General features: G+C 37.0%; 1 protein-coding gene across 2 annotated transcripts in view; it reads left to right on the top strand.

Moving 5' to 3' along the window:
- LOC136853666 (serum response factor-like) overlaps positions 1 to 18,068 on the top strand; it is a 455,910-nt gene extending 437,842 nt beyond the window's left edge. The window contains exons 3-6 of one of the 2 annotated variants that reach the window (XM_067129593.1): positions 7,867 to 8,062; positions 11,376 to 11,507; positions 12,578 to 12,730; positions 17,139 to 18,068. In XM_067129593.1, the coding sequence (XP_066985694.1) occupies positions 7,867 to 8,062; positions 11,376 to 11,507; positions 12,578 to 12,730; positions 17,139 to 17,356 (699 nt within the window). In that variant the 3' untranslated portion in view covers positions 17,357 to 18,068. The remainder of the gene's footprint in view (positions 1 to 7,866; positions 8,063 to 11,375; positions 11,508 to 12,577; positions 12,731 to 17,138) is intronic. The other variant, XM_067129594.1, reaches the window with a different exon arrangement.
- The last annotated feature ends 3,208 nt before the right edge of the window (positions 18,069 to 21,276 follow it).

The following is a 21,276-nucleotide window of genomic DNA, read 5'->3' as shown; positions in this document are numbered from 1 at the left end:
TAAATAGTTTTTTTCAGATATTTACAGTCCTAACTGCAATAAATAAAAATTATGTAAATAGGTTTTTCAGATATTTACAGTCCTAACTGCAACAAATAAAAATTATGTAAATATGTTTTTCAGCTACGTACAGTCCTAATCACAACACAGAAATTATGTAAATAGCTTAGTCAGTTATTGACAGTCCTAATAATAATAAATAAAAGTTACGTAAATAGCTGTCACTTATTTACGGTCAAAGTTGCAATAAATAAAAATTACGTAAATAGATTTGTCACTTATTTACAAACAAAATTACAACAAATAACAATTACGTAAATAGCTTTGTCACTTATTTACACTCCTTACTGCAAAAAATGAAAATTAGGTAAATACCTTTGTCACTTATTTACAGACAAAATTACAACAATAAAAATTACGTAAATACCTTTGTCACTTTACAGTCAATATTACAACAAATAAAAATTACGCAAATACCTTTGTCACTTATTTACAGTCAAAATTACGACAAATATAAACCTTTCTAAGAAAAATGATTAGCGTTTTATCCTTCCATACAAACCCAGTCCAGAAATTACATAACATCGTAATTAAGCCTTCATTGTCTTCTCTACTAAGTTATGCTCTTGCAAGAGTTTTGTCTGCGTTTTGCAACGTTCGCTGGGCGAGCAACTTTGCGGTTTGCACTTTACTTTGCTTCGGAATGCAAAACACCTTCAGGTATTCGAGTCGTAATGGTATTGTCATCTCATATATATATATTTTTTCACAATCGTCGTTCGGTTTGAAGGTGGTTTGAACGATACTAAGAATGTTGATCATATATATATATATATATATATATATATATAGAGAGAGAGAGAGAGAGAGAGAGAGAGAGAGAGAGAGAGAGAGAGAGAGAGAGAGAGAGAGAGAGAGAGAGGCTAGTCTTATTAAATGAAGATTTCACCCTTCCGGATAATGTGGCCCAATTTTGTGAATACTGTATAAGCAGTTATTTATCCTTTTATTTATTTAGTTTCATATTTATCAATTGCTTTATGTATCAGTTTTACATTTATTGACCGCAACGTACTGGAATGAAAAATGTTTGACCGTCGTTGTTGCAACGTCGAATTTCATTTCAGATGGACCAGTTAGTCCTCAGTGATATGTATAATACATTTTTATTGCCTAAAGGTCTTAAAAAAAACAAAAGTTTGTTTCATGTCCATCTATCTTAAACATTAAATTTTTTCCTTCGTGATTTTTGAGTGGCCCATACAATATCTGGTTAATTATTTTATAATATCTGAATTATGTATTATTCTTTTACGCTTACCTATAGCAAAAAATCCTAGTGACCATCTCTGTGGGTTTTCTTGTGTATATGTGTGTGTATATATATGTGTGTGTGTGTGTGTGTATATATATTATATACACATATGTATGTACTGAGTATATATATGCTTAAATATACATATTTATATGTACATATATATACATATTTTTATATACATATGTGCACATATTTATATATACGTATATATGCAAATATATATATATATATATATATATATATATATATATATATATATATATATATATATATATATATATAAGCATACAAATGTCGCTTAATATCAAATTCACGCTACCTCGGGAATATCCCCGGTGGGGAATTATCACGAGGGGGAATTTATAAGTGATAAATGGACTGGTACTGCCGAGTCTCGAACCCACGAAACACCTCGGCAGTACCAATCCATTTATCACTTATAAATTCCCCTTCCGTGATCATTCAACATCGGGGATATTCCCGAGGTAGGGTGAATTTGATATTAAGCGACATTTGTAGCTTCATGATTGTATATAAATCACGGTGTGATAAAAAAATTTAATATCTATATGTATATATATACTATATATATATATACGTGAATCAAACTTGAGTGAAATTTGAAGTACGATATTTCATTATACATAATATTCTTAATACTGTAGTACAATACACCAGGACCATAATTAAGACCTATTCAGATAATACCTGTGGTCAAAATATATCAGTATAATCTTCCTGTGCGTTTTCTGTTAAGTTGTATCACTCTGAAATTAATGTACAAGTCGTTCGGATGTACCTGGGGAAGGATGTCAACCTGTTAACTTGATTGCAGCCATTTGTTTCAGCTGTCTGAAGCCAGAGCTTCTGTGTCGAGTACAGCAACTCGAACAATTAGCGGGAATCTTAATTTATATTTTTTTAGTTTATTTTTTAATAACTGATCTCTCCTTTCTGTAGTACATGTTACTTTTTGCTACCTCTTTCAAATTAACACCATAATATTCTTTATAACCTTCTTGAATTTCAAATCATTGACCCCCTTTGGTGGACTTCTTCCATACGAATTGGCCCTGTAGAGGATTAGCGGGGGTTAGTGCCGTCATTGCACCTCGTGCGGTGTACTGTAGGCATTACTTGAGGTTCTTTGCAGCGTGCCTTCCTTAGGCCCCTAGCTGCTGCAACCCCTTTCGTTCCTTTTACTGTACCTCCTTTCATATTCTTTTTCTTCCACCTTACTTTCCTTAACCCTCTCCTAACAATTGATTCATAGTGCAACTGCTTTGGGGTTTTCCTCCTGTTACACCTTTCAAACCTTTTACTGTCAATTTCCGTTTCAGCGCTGAATGACCTCTTAGGTTCCAGTGCTTGGCCTTTGGCCTAAATTCTACATTCAGTCCAGTTCAGTTCATAGGAGCAGGGGTTATCTTCCGAATAATAATAATAATAATAATAATAATAATAATAATAATAATAATAATAATAAAAGTAATATAACGTGTTGTAAAGGAAGTAGTTCCTAATAAAAGGTTAATATTTGTAAAACTGGGAATTTATAAGTTGTTATTTAATCAGTTCTAGGTTGATCTGGAGTTGATATTATTATTATTATTAATGTATATCACAGTATTATTATATATATACATATGAATATATACATATGTATACAGTATATATATTATATTATTTTAATATATAAATAATATATATAAGGCATGAAACATAATTCATGTGTATAAAAATATTATTTTATATATATATATGTGTGTACATATGTATGTAAGTCTATAATATAAATATATATATATATATATATATATATATATATATATATATATATATGTAAGTGTATATATATATGTGTGTGTGTGTATGTAAGTCTATATATAAATATATATATATATATATATATATATATATATATATATATATATATAACTAGAAAAAGTAGAACATTAGGCTATCCCCTAAGAAAACACAAAAGTATCATTCAACCGCGCCCTCTTCTACCTGTGCGCTCGAGATAGTGTCCCAGGAATTGATTGCCAGAAACCCACAGCCGTCACCTTCTAACGAAGATCAATGCTTTCAATTACACCAAAGGTTACAATTAAGATAACTGGCGACCTATTTTTCAGTTTCAATAAGCCTATTAACGAGGGGTAGATAATTCACTCCTGTACGAGAGAGAGAGAGAGAGAGAGAGAGAGAGAGAGAGAGAGAGAGAGAGAGAGAGAGAGAGAGAGAGAGATGGGTGAAAATTGTCTAGAGAGATTTCCAGTATTCATATTTTGTTTTCAAAAGTTGAGTGTCAGTACTACTACTGCTGTTGCTGCTGCTGCTAATAATAATAATAATAATAATAATAATAATAATAATAATAATAATAAACAGGTTTTTTGTTACAATTACCACTGTAATAACAGAATGCTCACCCCCCGGAGAAATTACCCAGTGTTACGTCTACTGCACCTTATTTGCACACATTACTTAGCTAAAATGAAAACAAAAGTAATACCCATGAGTAACAAGTACGCAGCATTAGCATCGGCGTCTGATCTTTATTTATTATCCAATTCTGCACGATAAAATCCTAAACTTTTAACTACTTTTCTAACGAGGAATTGTGGGAAAATGATCGTTAATTTTTAGAGATAGTCCGAACCTGTTGAAATGGAGTATTGTGCTGATATAATTGCCATCTTCACTTCCTCCTTCAGTATGAAATGCGAGATGACAAATGCGTAATAAGCATCCTTTGTAAAGAAGCATTGAAGACTTCTTGGTTTAACTGCCGACCATCTTAAACTTCGTAGGAGCCAGTGGTTAAAAGCTTGGAGTACGCGTGCTGTAACACCAGTGGTTCGGACAGTTGAAGTCAGTCCCTTTCAGTTACTGACTTACGGTACTGTGACTTTCAGTTCTTTTCTGGTGTCCGAAGTGGTCAGGTGTTGTCGAGGTGGGGAAACTTGAAATGCGAGTTCTTCGTAGCGATGGAATATTACAGACTTGTGTGTTCCTGTTTTATACTGCCGAGTAGGAATTGTAACTGAAATTACAAGTGAAATCCTTGGGATTCGTGAACGAGGTGCGGTTTTGTAAGAGAAAAACTCCATGTAGTTTTCACTGTCCACATTCGAAATACCCACCCCATATTATTGTAGCCTAGCCTAACCGCCTTGACCATAACCCATCCCATCCCTACCCCCCTCCCTTAGTCATAGCCCCGTAATCCCTTCTCCAATATAACTGGCGTAACACCCAGGACAAAGTGATCTGGTAAACAACAAATGAAGATAAAGTTACAAATAGGGATTCTTCCTTGCCTAGGCAAGAGGCAATTGTAAATTTATTAGTAAGGCAGACTTTAATTACTTGGCTGGGTATTTATTAATATTTGTAGGAATTTTCGTATTTCGAACTTGAGGTTTCTTAAGTACGGTAGTTTTATATAACTGATATCCTTCTGTATATCTTATGTGTTTGTAAGGTTGCAGGAATGGGTAATTTGTACATATACTTAACCATGTTTTCAGAATTGCAATGCAGCATTCCTAGAGTAAACAGAAGCCTGTAGGACTCTTGTTTGCTAAATATTGTATGCGTGCATATGAAGTATATAGTAATTTCCTTTATCACATCAAAAATTGAACATTACTCGGCGAAATACTATTATTGTTGTCATTGTTTTTCCGTTATCGGTTTCACAGAAGTTGTCGACACTTCATACGGAACATGATTAATGTGGATTTTGATTTTTATCGAGCTTGAATTCGTTTAAACCCGAAGAACTAAGTGAAATCGAGCGTCCTGCCGACCTAGAAATAATCTGAAGTTGTAAGAGGAGAACTATGTTCTTCAGTATTCGTTTTAACATATAGTATTTGTTGGCCAAGGAGAGGAGGAGGTGGGGAGGAGGAGACACACTGGGAGAAGGGTAGGGGGGAATTGGAGAGGGAAGAGGGGGGTGTGATATAGGGGGTTTGGCCAGCCCCGGTGGTTCGTGGTCTTTCTATCTATATTAGGGCGACCGCCATGCCTTACCCGGCTTTGGCTATATTTGGTTCACACGTTGCCCCGTTATTGTCCAACAGCCTCAGGGGGGTTCTTCGTCATCAGTGGGTGTTAGGGACAGTGAGGGACCTTCTGAGGACCTTCGGGGGACCCTGAGAGGTCCTTGGAAGCGGATGATTTTCGGGTAAAGCACCTGCAGGTAAAGGACCTGTATTTCCTAGTTTTCGATTATACTGTATAGCACTTTCCATTAACCCTGCTCTGTGGGGCGGAATTTAACTGTAGTCAGGTGGTCACAAGGGTACATCGTTTATATTTAGGGAAGACTGATTTAATGGTGATTTCTGGATTGTTAAGGATGTATTAGTATCTCAGTCCATACGTGCTTTAGATGTAGATATTCACGTGTAGGGAAAAACTTCTATAATGATTGTGAACTCTCACAAATACACAGACGAAGATGCCACTTCTTAAATTTAGAGGTATTACGGTGATTTTGAACTCGGAGTGCTATTATTACGGGGCTACAGAAATTGATCACAGAGTGAAGTTTGGCATATAAATTATACATGCATATATACACGTGTGCATATATGTATATTTGTAACCACATGTCGAACCACCACGATTTTAATGAGAGTAAGCTAGGCCTTGCTGTTAAGAAATCAGGTTTTTTTTAAATTGCTATGGAGAAATCTACTTATATATATATATATATATATATATATATATATATATATATATATATATATATATATATATATATATATATATATATATATATATATATATATATATACATACATACATATACTGTATATATATTTTGAGTGTCTTTAGAAGTGTATATATTTCGAGTGTCTTTAGAAGTCAGGAGTACAGATCAGGATCCTGGTACGCAGCTGAGATTCGTCCAGTCTCTTGCGCTTCTTCAAGTTGTCTATTTTGTTGTATTGCCTTTTCATTGACAATTCTCTTGTGAGTTGTTTTGGTGGTCTGGTTTGTTTCTCTCTTTGAGGGGTCCCATGCTCTGAGTCAAAACATGTTTGGCTTTTGTTGCTAATTATTAATTAGTCCCCCTAGCATTTCTTGATTCTTCGTGAGGACACTAATTTATGTATGTATATTATAATATATATATACTGTGTATATATATTGTATATGTATGTATGTATGTATATATATATATATATATATATATATATATATATAATATATATATTCACGACTCAAATTACTCAAGTTATTGTGGGTACATTTAACTTACTTTTTAAGAGGCTAAAAAGCCGAGAAGAGAGAGAGAGAGAGAGAGAGAGAGAGAGAGAGAGAGAGAGAGAGAGAGAGAGAGAGAGAGAGAGAGATTGATTTGGGGGGGGACACTGAGGTGCTTTTTGTTTATATAAAGTTCATAAATATAATGGTTTCTTTATTTAAAGAAATATGCTTATTTGCATTTTGTGAAGGTTGTCAACAATACAAAATATGCTTTGAGGGAGGGATGTGAACTGAATATAGAATTTAGGCCAAAGGCCTTAGGCCAAGCGGCGGGACCTATGAGGTCATTCAGCTCAGAAACGGAAATTGACAGTAAAAGGGTTGAAAGGTGTAACAGGAGGAAAACCTCAAAGCAGTTGCACTATGAATCAATTGTTAGGAGAGGGTGGAAAGTAAGATGGAAGAAAGAGAATATGAAAGGAGGTACAGTAAAAGGAACGAAAGGGGGCCGAGGAACGCTGCAAAGAACCTCAAGTAATGCCTACTACAGTGCACCGCATGAGGTGCACTGTCGGCGCTACCCCCCTACTGTAGGAGAGATGTGAAGAAGAATCGTTTGTCATAAAAAGCCCCCAAACTAATCTTAATTCTCAGTCAGCAAAATGGAAGGTGATGAAATCGTGCCTTTTTAAAGTTGCTCGTAAACACAGGATTATATAGGATTGTCCGTTTAACACTCGGTAAAATTAGAGGGGAAAAGTCTTAGGACTGGCGAAAATAGAAATGAGAAGGGAAACGTAAAGTTTTTTTAGTCGAAAAGAAAGTAAGTTATTTAGCAGTAACAGCGCATTTACTTTGATACCATAGTCTATTTTCATCCAGAATTTTTTATTTAATGTCTCTTGAAATAAGGAAACTGACGAAGTTGGCAGATAACTCAACATAGTCGTCTTTTGTTGGATAAACATGCCACATTTGTCTATTGACTCTTTATCACGTAATTAGATACCCGCAGTACAAATGGGTTGTAAGGAATGGCAAATAACTGTACATCAGGTTTTATTTCTCTCACTCGATTACTTTTCCTTCATCATATACCAGGCAGGAGGACGGTATTGGGTCTAGTAGCTTTAACAGTGTAGTGACAGGCTTATCCAAAATGTGTGAAGAATGCGAGAAGTTAAGGGGGCATTGTGGTTATAACAATTGCATACTTATATGGTCAAAAGTGACTTGTGGATTCTGCATTTATGAATAGTCATGTTCAATTGTAAGCAAATCGTAGATTATGTATCTGACATTCGTCGCCATCTTTGCAGGACCTAGTACGAGAGGAATATCTCGGAGGGGGGTCCTCGAGTGCTTCGGATTCCTCATCGCCTCCGACACCTTCGGATACACCTACCCCTACTCCGGCGGGAGTTGGTGTGGGAGGACAACCTGCTCATGCCATCGTCAGCCAGGCCCTGCCAGTCCATCTACCGCCTGGGATAGTCTTAGCACCTTCTGTGGCAGGTAATTTGTTGAATCATCCCTTGGCTGTGTCTGGAAACCTTTGTTTTACATTAACCCTTTGACTAGAGCTCATTTGTGCGTTTATCTAATAATGTTGTTTGAACTAAAATCTAGACCTAAGCAAAAAAAAAAAAAAAATAGATAAACTAGATGCGTAGCAAAGGTATGGCTTATAAGTCATAAATACGTTTTAAAATCCAACTCATTCTGCATCAATGTAATAACCACGATGGAAAACGAAGTTAGACCCAGTCAGCTTCCAACTTCATGTTTAGTTTTTGCCAACGATGACGTCATCGTCGTCAGCGGAGGGAAAGGGTTCAGCGAGATTGTTCTTAAACTGAAGCAGACAGCCTAAATAAGTGTTGTGCTTATCTGCAATCGTATTTTAAGTCAGCTATTAGACCTCAGTTGATTTTGACATATAGCTAGATCATCAATAAGATCGCTTGTACGCTTTTGCAATAAAAAGGGTTGATTTGGTTTTTACATGCACATGAAGTGGATGAACGGTATGAGAAAGATTTGATTTCACCCTTAACAAAATTTATTTGTTCATTCCTGACGCTCTAAGTTATTTTCCCTTTTCAGTAGCGATAATTGTTTGTTTTTCGTTGATTTTTTTTTTTTTTTTTTGACAATTTAAGGTAGGGTTTATAATTATGCCGGGTCATGCAATTGCCGAGTCCAAATTTTGTTCTCGAATATGGTGGCATACATTCTCCCCCGCTTAGGATTTCCAGGAAGTGGTTAGATTCTGTATATTTTGAATAGTTTTTATACTATACATTATATATATATATATATATATATATATATATATATATATATATATATATATATACTCTATTTACTTTGTACTTGTGTAACTAAATTTTTTATCAGTAAATCCATTGAAAAATTGCGAAGAATATGTATCAGGCAAAGCAGGCAAGAGCAATACCAGCCCGAGTGAGGAGGATAGCAAAAATATTTTAATTAGCTCACTCTGGTTTTGCCATTCGTTTTTGTGTGTGTGTGCAGATAATGTAAGGAGGGATGAGAAACATTTAAGGCAAGAATAAGTAATAGTTATTGATGATGCAAAGGTGTGTATACACTTGAGCCCTTTTAGGTATTTTTGTGTATTAGGTGTTTTTCTTATGTTGTGATTTTTAATCATTTAAGTTGTTTTATGGTAATGGCTCTTTCAGACTGGCAGTGAGAAATCTCCACATTGCATTTTTACAGCAGCTAATTCAACTTAAGCTAACAGTGACGTTTATTCTTAACCGTTTTAAAGTAGGGCATAGTGAACAGTACTGTGACAGGTATCTAACAAAATTCTCTGCAAGTTAAAAAAAAAAATTAAACCCAGTTCAGATACTTTACCAAGTGTTTACTCAAGAATTGAATGGATCGTATTGCTTGCATAAGTAATTTAGAAACTTCCCAACATAAGACCTGGTCAGATTCATGTCCATCAGGTGTAAATCTGAATTTGTCAGTTATGAACTGATTAACAAATATGTCAGCTCATCCATTTATTGGAGTACCCATTATGACATTGGGACATTTCCTTTTCACGTGTTATTTTAAACTATATGCATTTGTTCTGCTTTACAGTTTATTTTTTCAAACTTTGTTGTGCAAAATTGAGGTGCACTACCTTAGCTGACATACTTTCTTAGCCTTTTACTCAACCTTCATTCTCACTTCCTTCTTCCACCTTGCAGTCCAACCTTTAAATACTGCTCCACAGTGTAGTTTTGGGAATGTCCCCCAGTTCCACCATTTGATCCCGGTACTCTGTCATGTTTGCCTTCAGGATCTGTTCAAAAACTAATTTGAAGGGACTAATTAATTTCATTGGCATCCTACAGCAGCCCACTTGATTATTAGCATTTGCTGATTACCTTATTTTTCCCCCTTGGGGGAGGGCTTACATGATCACTTCGTTGAAAGGGTAACCAAAGGCTGGAACAAGGTGGTGTGGATCACAGGAGTTCCTAACTTAGTTGACCAACTTTCTGACAAGTATGACAAGCCCTACAAAAGCTGACACAATATCCTTTTACAAACCATGCCAGAAATAATTGAGGATTTTGTTAAATTTTGGCAAATGTCCTTAGCAAGACTCTTCAGTCAAGGAAATTTTCAATTAGCTTTATACTTGCACTGTTTAACAGGAATGCCATAGTGATGAAAAATCTTTCAAAATATATTGGTATGTAAATGCTGCTAAGTCCTTCTTATTGAGGGGCAAGGAGGTGAGTTGTGTAAGTTAAGTTGGATTGTAACTGCTGTATTTGCTTGAGGGCGGGAGGGCAGTATATACAGTACCGTTTATTTCTCACTGACAGTCTGAGTGTGTTGCTTGTCATTAATAATTTTGTTACATTTCTGAATACATTCACTAAATCATTTCAAGTACACTACTAACAAATGTACCTTAAGCCCAAGTAGACCTGGTTGTTTTAAAGAATTTTACTGGTTTGAAAAGTCTCACTTGTAGTGTCATTTCTTCTCTTTTGCTAGACTTATACTCTTGGCAATGGAAATGTTTTAGTGAAAAAAGTATCTTGCAATACAATTGGTTAACACAGTCACTAATTATGCTTGAGTGGTACCAGATTCCAGTAATACACTGCTTGACATACTAGCCAAATGGTTTAAGAAAATAAAATTGCAAACTAACTGAGCATATTTATTATGTAAATTATCAGTAAATGTGCAGGAAAGCTGGTGTACAGTACACAGTACAGTAACCATAAAGGATGTACATGATGAAATTACTGTATTGAACATAGATGCTGACATAAAAATCCGTTATCACAGCACACCCACATTAGATGCCAAAGGTTAAAGATAACAAGAATTGTATAGGATGCACAGTTCTCAATGCATTATTGAGAAAACTTCTGGTGCTGTTAATGTAAGCAGTCAGAAATACAATTTACTTTGTCTTCTACTCTTATAACCCATACATTCAGTGAGACTAATGTAAAGTGAATTGATAAGGGACACATTGAATGATCATCCACAAAGCACTAGCCTGTCAGGCAGCTGCAAAACGTATACTGATTTTTGGCATCAGATTTCATAGTTACACATGGGAAAGAATGCTTTCAGTTTTCAGGAACAGTCTGTGAACGCAATCTCCATATTAAGGAGTGCTTACTTTCTTTACAATATACACAACTATGCATATTTTTGCCATAAGATTTGACTCTACAAGTGAATGCACAGATTTAGCCAACTTACAGTGTGAGCTTTAAAGAGTACCATACTAATTAAGAGTTGCTTGTGTTGCGATGGTGGTTCCTTGCTGTAGGCTTACAACATGTGACCCTAGCTGCAGTTGTAAACCGGCCCCACGTCACTACTGTTACTGCTGTTGGTACAGCTCCATCAGCAACTGTTACTTCAAAAACAACCTCTACTAACACTGCAACTACCCTATCAGGTTAGTATTTAAACTGCTCTTTTGCAGATTTTTCATTGAATAAGTATACGATGACTATTGATTTGTCTTATTGTTTTTTAAATAGATTGACACATGGATCAGTCAGTTTTAATAATGAAGAAGATTTTGATATATTTGAGGGTAAAACCATCAATGGGACATTGCAATGTAGACAGAAATTACAAGTAGTCAAAAGTTTTATTTACGAGTACATGCCCTAAGGTATTACTGTACAGATAAGTTTTACCTTTCATTCTTAAGTCACTCATAACCTTTACATCTTTGTATATTTGGTGCTTTTTTATTTCCAGCCATGCAGTCTTCATTATGTAGACCCTCCCTATACTTTAAAAATTATTAGTCTCCTAAGTTTCTCAGTCCTCTTGTGGGTTGCCTTTCAGAGTTTAAAGATCATGACAGACAACCTTTCAGTCTGCAGTAGAAGACAACATCTTAGCAAAAATTACTACTTGACTTATGAAAATTTGTCTATAAAACCAAGTACTGGGGCACCTTTAGCCATTCAGTAATTAAGACAGTGAAAAGAGGGAGTTGGAAGGTTGTACAGCAAGATGGAAGGAAGAAAGCCAGAATGGAGGCAAAGTACTAGACAAGGCTAGAAAGTGGGTGCAGCTAGGGACTTAGGGGATGCTGCAAACAGTCTTTTGTATATGCTAGAGTGTACCACATGAGGTGCACTGATGGAGAGAAGTTATTGATATTCTTCTTGTGGTGTCCTTTAATACCAAGCTTTTATTTCGGTGTTTATTTCCTTATTAATTTAAATACTTAAAAATGGCAGTACACCACTTTTGGTGCATTTCTAAATGTCATGATACAATAAATAAACCTGAAAGAAGTTTTTATCTAGTTGGAGTTGTGGGTTTAGTCTAATTTTTATTGAAGTTAGTAAGTGGTTGTAGTTGAATTACTTACAGCTTAATGTAAAGATTTATTTGATATATCTGAGGACAGTATTCTAAACAACATGCCACCTCAGAGGAGAAAATTTAGAAGATATTTGTTCATTGAATGGTTCCTTTTAAGCACTACTTATAACCATATTCCAGGGGGAAGTATGATGGTTGGAGGCACTGGAGGCTCTGTGATGTATGCAGCACCTGGTGGTGTGGTATATGCCGCCTCTCAGAATTCATTACCTGAAGGTAGTACACCAGTTCTTCTCAACCTTCCCCATGGGCTACAGGTAGCACATGACCAAAGTAAGTAATGATTAAGCTGACTAAATGTATTTGTTAGCTCAGTAATTAATTTAGTTAAGGATTTTCAAATTCATCATAGGTGAAGTTATTTAAAATTCATCACTTCTTTTCAGATATGACTTCATTACTCTTGTATTGGTGTCTTTTTTCATTATGTTAGCCAATTTAACCTTCAAAACATGTGTAGTAGATAGTATAACTTAAGACTGGATTAAGTGCCAGAACATAGATGTAAGTCAGTACAGATATAAGTTGAGAATTTCATTTCTGGATTAATGTTTTTATACATACAGTTCAGTATACACGTGTATTGCCTTTTATACTGTATTAATTATGAAAAATTGTGGCCCTGCAGTGCACAAGTCTGTTGTTTTACTTTACTGTACCATAATGCCTTTTGTTTTGCTTTGTTTTTTCAAGTCCATTGATTATAATATTTAATAAGCTCTTTTGAAGTTCTAATAAATTGAAAAGCTTGAATTACCCAGCAACAAGCTGTACTTCTAAAGAATTTCTACTACAAATGTCTCAGTGAGTGCAAATGGCTGGAGCTGCAGTGTTTTAAGGCTATGGTAGTGTATTGGAGTAGGCTTATGCTATTGTAAGAATGTACCATTTAAACCCGCCAACAGCTCTCCATTGGGTGAGCCGGTAGAGCTGCAGACTGTCACTCGATGGGCCGGAGTTCAATTCCCCCGGCTGGCTGATGAAGAGTTAGAGAAATTTATTTCTGGTGATAGAAATTCATTTCTCGCTATAATGTGGTTCGGATTCCACAATAAGCTGTAGGTCCCGTTGCTAAGTAACCAATTGGTTCTTAGCCACGTAAAATAAGTCTAATCCTTCGGGCCAGCCCTCTCTAGGAGAGCTGGTAATCAGCTCAGTGGTCTGATAAAACTAAGGTATACTTAACTTTAAACCCTCCAACATACCACAGTTATACTTTGTTAGCTTTTGTACCTTAAAAGCAGGGTGATTGATCATTATAGTAATATTTTTATGCAACATTTAAGTTACTACTCATTTGTGAGTTAACATAATCTGCCAATGTAGAAATGAATCTTTGGAACAGGGTAATTCTTGTCTAGCTAAGATAATTTTCCAAAGGGATTAGGATACGCCTATTAAAAACTTAACCTTTGGTTTCGAGGATGCATAGTAAATTTCAGGAACTTATTTTAGGAAAACATTGTCTCTTGAATGTCAGGAAATATGGCACTTAAGGTCATGAAGCTCTTTAGTGTTGCCACAGTGGTTTATCTTTCTACTCTTCCTTTTCTTCCTCCTCACCTGCCTCTTCATCAGATCTCCAGAAGTTTATAAGAATGCCAAAAAAGGCTGCCTCCACTAGAATATTAGGAATTCTTCTCATGGCCATTGCTCTTTCCTGTTTTGAAGGATAAGTTCCAGGAAGCTTTTTGTTGCTGTATGCTGTATTGCAGTTTCTCCGTCAGTCTTTCTTGCCCTTCTAGAGATGTTAGGTGGAAGAATACGTGGTGACTGGAGGAAGATTGACTCGCCATCGGGAGCTGCAGCCAACAAGCCAAGTTCAGCCAGTCGTTCTGGTTCGGGTGTGTGTGCTTCGTTGCTGTGGCTCATAGCTTCAAGAGCTTCTTCATCCAGCCCATCTTTCGACGTTGGATTGGCAGAGGTCGAGCCTTCTCCTTTGTCTTTGCTGCAGGCCAGAACCATGTCTTCCCTGGACATACCGTACCTCCCCCACCATGCGTCTGCCGTCAGTGCTGCTCCCACCCAGATCGTCGTCTTTCCCCTTCCTCCCGTTGTCCTTCAGGACATGGACGAGCATTTCTTCAGTGCCAGAGTAGTTCCTAGCATTCTAGAACTTCTCTTCCCTACATTTTCCTTCAAGAACAATTCCTGGTTGCTGTTTCCAGTAATGTTGCCACAATTTCTGGACATCTAATCTGGAGATACACTCTCCAAGGAAGGAAGAATTCATGGCTGTGCAATTTTGCATGACCTTGTTTTTCGCTTCAAGTTGTATAAGGAAGAAGAGTGAGGCCTGGGGTAGGCAGATGTAGCCTTGCCCTTGCCATAATGTTGCATGGCTGTGACTTTTTTTTGTTTGTGCAGTTTTCCATTTGTCCTTAGCCAAGATTCACTCTGCAAAGATGAAAATGCACTTTTTTTACGTTTCTGCAGCTTTCCATTCGTTCTTAGCCAAGATTCGCTCTGCAAAGATGAAAATGCATGGCCATGCAGATGTTGCCTGCCATGCCCTTTGTACAATTGCTGCACAACCGAGATACAACTCTTTGGTGGTTTTCGCTGTTTTCTTCCGTCCCCTGTGTATGGACATACACTTGGAGTTTCTTCTACTTAGCCTGAATGAGTGTCAAGTATGTGAATATTTCTTCATTCCCTCACATTCCCACTCGAAAATGTTGCCATGGTAGGGCACGTCCAGGGCTGCACCCCCATCCACGTCCATGTGGAGGTTTAGAGAAGAACGCAACAGCTCTACTGAGAGTTTTTCCCCTGTTCATGTGAAGGTATCGTAGTGGATGAGTTTTTTCCCCCTGTTCATGTGAAGGTTTCGTAGTGGATGGATTGCTCGTCAGAGAACATATCCTGCCATAACGATTGTGTTGACGGTTGGCTGCACCTCAATAACCTGAATCTCCTTACCTCTCCAAGCCTCTGGATCCGATGATAGGTGTTCTGTGGTGTTGTTCGGTCACTAAGGTCGGTGTGAGTGACAATTAGTCTTGACACCTCAAAGTTTCCAAGAATTGTTCGATCTAGGAAGACGGTCGGGTTATTCCTTCAATCTCGACACACTGAAGCCGGTACTGTTTGGCTCTGTGGGCATAACAGCCATTGACCATACCACATTGAAAACATCAATTCTTATCCGGTCAGCAACGTTTACCAACGACTGGGTCTGGTCAGTACTTGGATAGGTGACCTCTTGGGAACACCGGATGCTGTTGTCTAGCAGACGTCTTTCGCATCCATGGTTAGAAACTTTGGGGCTAGTCAGTACTTGGATAAGTGGCCTCCTGGGAATTCCAGATGCTGCTGGCATCTAGGAGATGTCTTTCACATCCATGATTCAAGTCTTGGGCTTACGGCTTCCCGTCATTCTGCCTGATTTGTTGGGAGATAAACAGTGTATAAATAAGCATTCTGAAATAGGCATTCCGTTTCTAAGGACCCTGAAGACTACCAAGTGCCCAAAGGCCTTTTGCATTACCACTTAGGACTTCACCTCCTAACTACTGCAAGTGCCGACAACTTGTTTTTGGTTCCGACTGGGCCAAGAATTGGTGTCTAGGAGCTCCATTTCTTTTAACTTTATGTATGATCAAACGGACGTACTTCATAGCTGACATGGCGGGCAACATAAGTTCCAAGCGAGATTTCATAAGGTCAGGGGTACTGGTTTGCCCCTAGCATTCAGGAAGAACCTGCCGGACAGGTACTAAGGACGGGAATGCAGTCAAAACAAACCACATTCGCCCCCTTTTTACCTTCGGGACGTTGCCCATAGATCCTCAGACTATTTTCCTTTGGTTCTGTGGTGGCTGCTCAACAGTCATGTAGATCACCCAGCTCTTGAGGACAGGAAGCATCTCGCCTAAGGTATACGGCTGCAAAGGGGGTGTTATGGGACTGGCCTCCTACCTTCTCTTTTATACCCTTATACCCTTCTAAGGGACGGTCAACAAACTGTCACATATTGGACAGACTTGCATGCAGGTGTTCTAGGTGCCTGAGTATCCTGTCTATAATCTAGTTCTTTTTGGATTAATAGATGCAACTCCTACCCTCTCTCTAGCAAGGGGGGAGAGGGACTGAATGAACAGACCCGTTCGTTATCTTCAGCTTTATTGTCCCCAGCAATATGGGTTCATCCAAAAGGTAAAGTGAATGCCTACCAACTGGATGGAGGGGATTCCTCCCCTTCTGTCAGTAGCCAACTACCAATATCCACCTTGTTTTAGGTTAAATGGCCGGCTCCAGCTTGCACTGAAAGTAAATTACATATATAAAGACCTCAGGTTTGGTTCAGCCCCAGGAGAGCTGTTAATCAGCTCAGTGGTCTGGTTATACTAAGGTATACTTGACTTTTTGTATGTTAGGAAAAATACAAATTACTTTTAAAATTTGTCATTTTAAGCATTAGTAAAACAACAGTTAAGCTTAATGCACTAAGGTCCAATGTTTTCATATGAAAAATAAGCTCGTGGAGAAATTTTGTTGTTCCTCAAATCTCAATCTTTGATAGAGTATTACTGTACTAGAATTAGAGACTATGCTTTGCGTATGATAATTACATAAATTAAAAAGCTTCATTTATTTAATTTGAGAATTATATCCAGTATAAGAAATTTTCCTGTGAAATAAAAGCTGAAAGTAGCATTCTGAATTCTTCTCTTTTCAGATGGCAGCACCACAGGATCTCTAGTCACCCTCCCCATGGCTTTAACATCAGCTGCTTTACAGCAGTCTGCTGCAGCAGCAGCAGTGGTGTCTGCAGCTTCAGCAGCAGCAGCAGCTGCAAACTTGAACAATAGTAATAGTAGTAACAGCAACAACACTAGTAGTCAGGCATTACCAACAGATCTGTCAATGCATATTAAGAGAGAAAAGAGAAGCTAAGATTAGTAAAACCTAGTTGCATTTGCAGTTATAAGTGCCTTTTTTATGTAAAAACAAAGTAACCGGTGGTACTAACATTTCTATATTTAAATGTATTTTATAATACAGTGCAGTTTCAAGACTATACAACCCTGTATACTGTTATAAAGTCCTTTTCCCTGTCATGTTTATATGAAATTAGTTTGTTCTGTGACTCGTACTTAACAGTGCTGTTGTCACTTTAATCATTAGTTTATTGTTTCGGTAATTCATTCATGTTTTCAAGTATAATTCTGTTATTATTGAATGTCTTAAAATTTGTTGGTAATCTGAAGGAAATCTATCTGATCTTGGAGTTTGCATCTCTTAAGATAAGCATTTTTATATATTTCACAGCAAACTACTGTAATTATAACTTTATAAACAAACATCAACTTGAAATATTAAATATGTAGTACCATCATTACAGTATACATGTGTGCATAGAAATAGGGGCTGATAAGGATTACTGCACTTTTAAATGGCAATACTAAGCTTATAGTGTGAAAATGGTATCTTATCTAGTAAATTATGAACTGATTAAACATGCTACCCACATCCAAATTTATTAACTTGGGGTTTTGAATTCAAGCTATGATTTGGAAGACAAATGCATTTTTGTCTTCAGAACAATTAAAGTGTATGTTGGAAAGTTAAATGTTTATATAGCTATATAAATAAAATATTACTGATCTTTGTCTGTTCAACTAACTTGAAATACTGTAGAAATTCTTGATGATTACCTGTAGGTCTAAATTGGAACACTGAACAGTGTTGAGCTTATTGTAGAGAAGTCACAATAACTGTTACACTATCAAGACTTGATTGATATAAGTAGCAAATTACTAACCTAATCAAACAGAAGTACTGTACTGTAACTTATGGTAGACATGAACAGATTGTTCATGATTTAGACTGTGATAGTCTGAAGGGATGAGAAAATGGAGTCCAAAGAATTGGTGTTAAGAAATCTGTGTTTTCAGAAAATTATAAATTTGTTTTTCACTACCTGACTACACTTAACAGACTGACTTCCGTGATCCAGAAATCCCAGTCTGTCTAGACATGCATTAGTCAAGGTCCAGAAGAATCTCATTACATACTCCATCCTGCCTATGGGCACCATCTCGACTCCTTCACCATTTCCATGAAGTGAAAAAGAAGCATGGTTTAGGATACCATTTCCTTTGATCATGTGAAAAAAACTTGTTTCAGAATGGTTTCATACAACCCTATTAATCTTACAATAAAATCTGAGAGTGACTCCAAGATGTGACCAGCAGGATATAGTACTACCTGAAAAGGTTTAAAGATGAATAAGAGCAAAAGTCAGGCTCTCCCAACTGCAGCTGAAAGTGCCAGTTCAGGATCAGAAAAATACCTATCACCAGTCCTACCTACTTAGATCAGTCTTGTGGTAGTTCCAGTGTCGTTCAGTTCCAGAACACCCTTCAGGAGATGCCTCGTATTTTGCCACCATCTGCGAGCTAGCGAGCATGCTTGGCGTGAGGTGGTAGCCAGCTCACTACCAGTCATAAAACTTGTTGCTGGAGCTACCACTGACCATGGTCCATCTTCCAAAACAAATTGTCAAACTCATGTTGCTTAACTGGAATAGCTGGAAGAGGAAATTCTGATAATACACTGAGCAATAAATCCAAGGAATTATCAGCTGGGATCTTCAATTATTGCTCATTTATTTCTCAGCAAAAAGCCATTGTTCAGTGACCACTCCCAATATGTCACATCTGGCATGATAGACAAAGATAACAAGGATCCCAATCCAAACATGAAATGGAGGAGTTGCAAGCTCTGCCAGGAAGACCCTTGCAAGTACAGTACTATGAAGCATGTTGACACTAAAGATAAACAACTGAAACCAAGTATACATTATACAATATCTGTCTCAGATCACCACATTCACTCTTCATCACAGTGATAATGACCCAAGCAAGTAAGGGACCAAAAATAATAAAACACCAATACCAATAAAGTGAATGAATGTTATCAAGGAAAGATGAATACAATGTAAATACCGTTGACATGAGTGCAAGACTACTTATTCCAATGAGAAGTACATTACTTTTATCAGACTTAAAAGGCAAATACTTTTATCAGACTTAAAAGGCAAAAATTTAATCCAAACAGAATCCCCCAAAGATAATTAACTCTGGGAGAAAATAGAGAAAATAAATACAGTAACCTGCAGTGAGTAGCAGTATTGTACATGATGATGATCCCAACACTACCAAACAATAACATTAAAAAATGAAGTAAATGAATAAACAAAGGTGAAGTATATGAAAATGAAATTAATAAATACAAACACTGTGGCTAGCAAACATCCTAGAAACTGATGTGTTGTCTCCATGGCGTCCTAGGAAAAGAGATACTTTCAAATTTTAAGACTAATACTCTATGGAGCCTTATGGGAAAAAGATTTCTCCATCTTATGACTAATATAAGTCCAGTGAGAGTGGGATTTCCTTATCATGGAAATAAGGCATTTAATGATTAACAGGGTTGCGTAAAACATATGGAAAATTTCAGTGAAGAAACGTTATGATTAAGCTGACAAAAGGAGAGAGGAAGGAATTGGAACTGAAAGAACTGGATAACAATTCAATTCTGATACTGCTGATGTTTATAGTCTGTTACAAGAAGAGCTGTGGACTAATGTCCAAAACCTACAGGAAGGATCATCATAAGAGAGCTTCAAAAGTCTTAAAAAATTAATTCCCAGTTTAAAAGAGATTGTCTGCTGGACAAGAGCCCTGAGATGTTCCTCGCAGATCCTGGGATTCTGGACAACTGAGAGCCTCACTTTTTATGGACAATTAGCTACAAGAAAAAGGCAGGTTGGGAGGGAGACTGTGTTACAGCAAATCCATTACTTGTAAACTGCCTAAATCACAATTTAAGTTATAAAACTCATGACACTACAAACCCCTGGTATGAACACCAGATCCCTTTAAGAACTCAGGGTACTGAGATATGCAAAGGTAACCAAGGCTAGGCTAAAATGGACTGTCATACTTGTAAGGAGAAAATCCTGAAAATTAAACTGAAATGGGAGGGTTCGCCAATCAAAGCGTACTCTTTGAATAAACAAAATATAGCGCAGGATTGTACCATTTGTAGAGGAGAAAAATTACAAAAGATGTAAGCCAATTTGTAGAGGAGGACAAGCACCAAATGACTAACCTTGTGGGATGTCCTATAGGAGGGGGACTAGTATGGTGAAGACAGTGACTCTGCCAATACATATTACATATCCCATTGTTACCAGAGGTTATAACAATATGCAACCAGGCCAACACTTGCATCCTAAGGTAGTTCATGAATGTGTGGCTACTCCGTGATTTGCTGAAGGTGTGCTGTACGTGACATTAAGAATTCCTCTCTCCCTGCTTACTGGACCATCTAAAGAAAAAAAATTCAGATGTGACCACTCCACAAACATTGATTCCTTGAAGATAGGAATGCAAAGAAATTGTGTGAGTTATGTATGGAAATCTGCAGAGGAGAGAGAGAGTTGTTTCCCATCACCTGTCATACTACTACAGTACAGTATACTGAGACTTCAACTGTGATCCTTTCTCACTATTTTAACCTACCAAGCTCCACCATTATTGACATATCATTCACTTATTTCCCAGTCTGAGACAATGGCACCTCTACTTAATGCACAACTAGTGGGTCTGCCCTCCCAGTAATTAACAAAAACTGCTTAGTAACGAAGATTGGCATATAGCCTACAAGCCCTGGATCCAACTTGTATACTGTAGTGTACAGAAATTCTGTATCAATTACTTTGTGGCCTCTCCTAACAACTATTCAATTTACATTAATTTACTAATCATTCAATTTCAGACATATTCGCAAATGAATTGCTTCTAAAA

The sequence above is a fragment of the Macrobrachium rosenbergii genome, chromosome 27 (genome assembly GCF_040412425.1).
Source record: "Macrobrachium rosenbergii isolate ZJJX-2024 chromosome 27, ASM4041242v1, whole genome shotgun sequence".
Lineage (NCBI taxonomy): Eukaryota > Metazoa > Arthropoda > Malacostraca > Decapoda > Palaemonidae > Macrobrachium > Macrobrachium rosenbergii.
The sequence above is the reverse complement of the archived record's forward strand: the minus strand, read 5'-3'. Positions and strand labels throughout refer to the sequence as shown.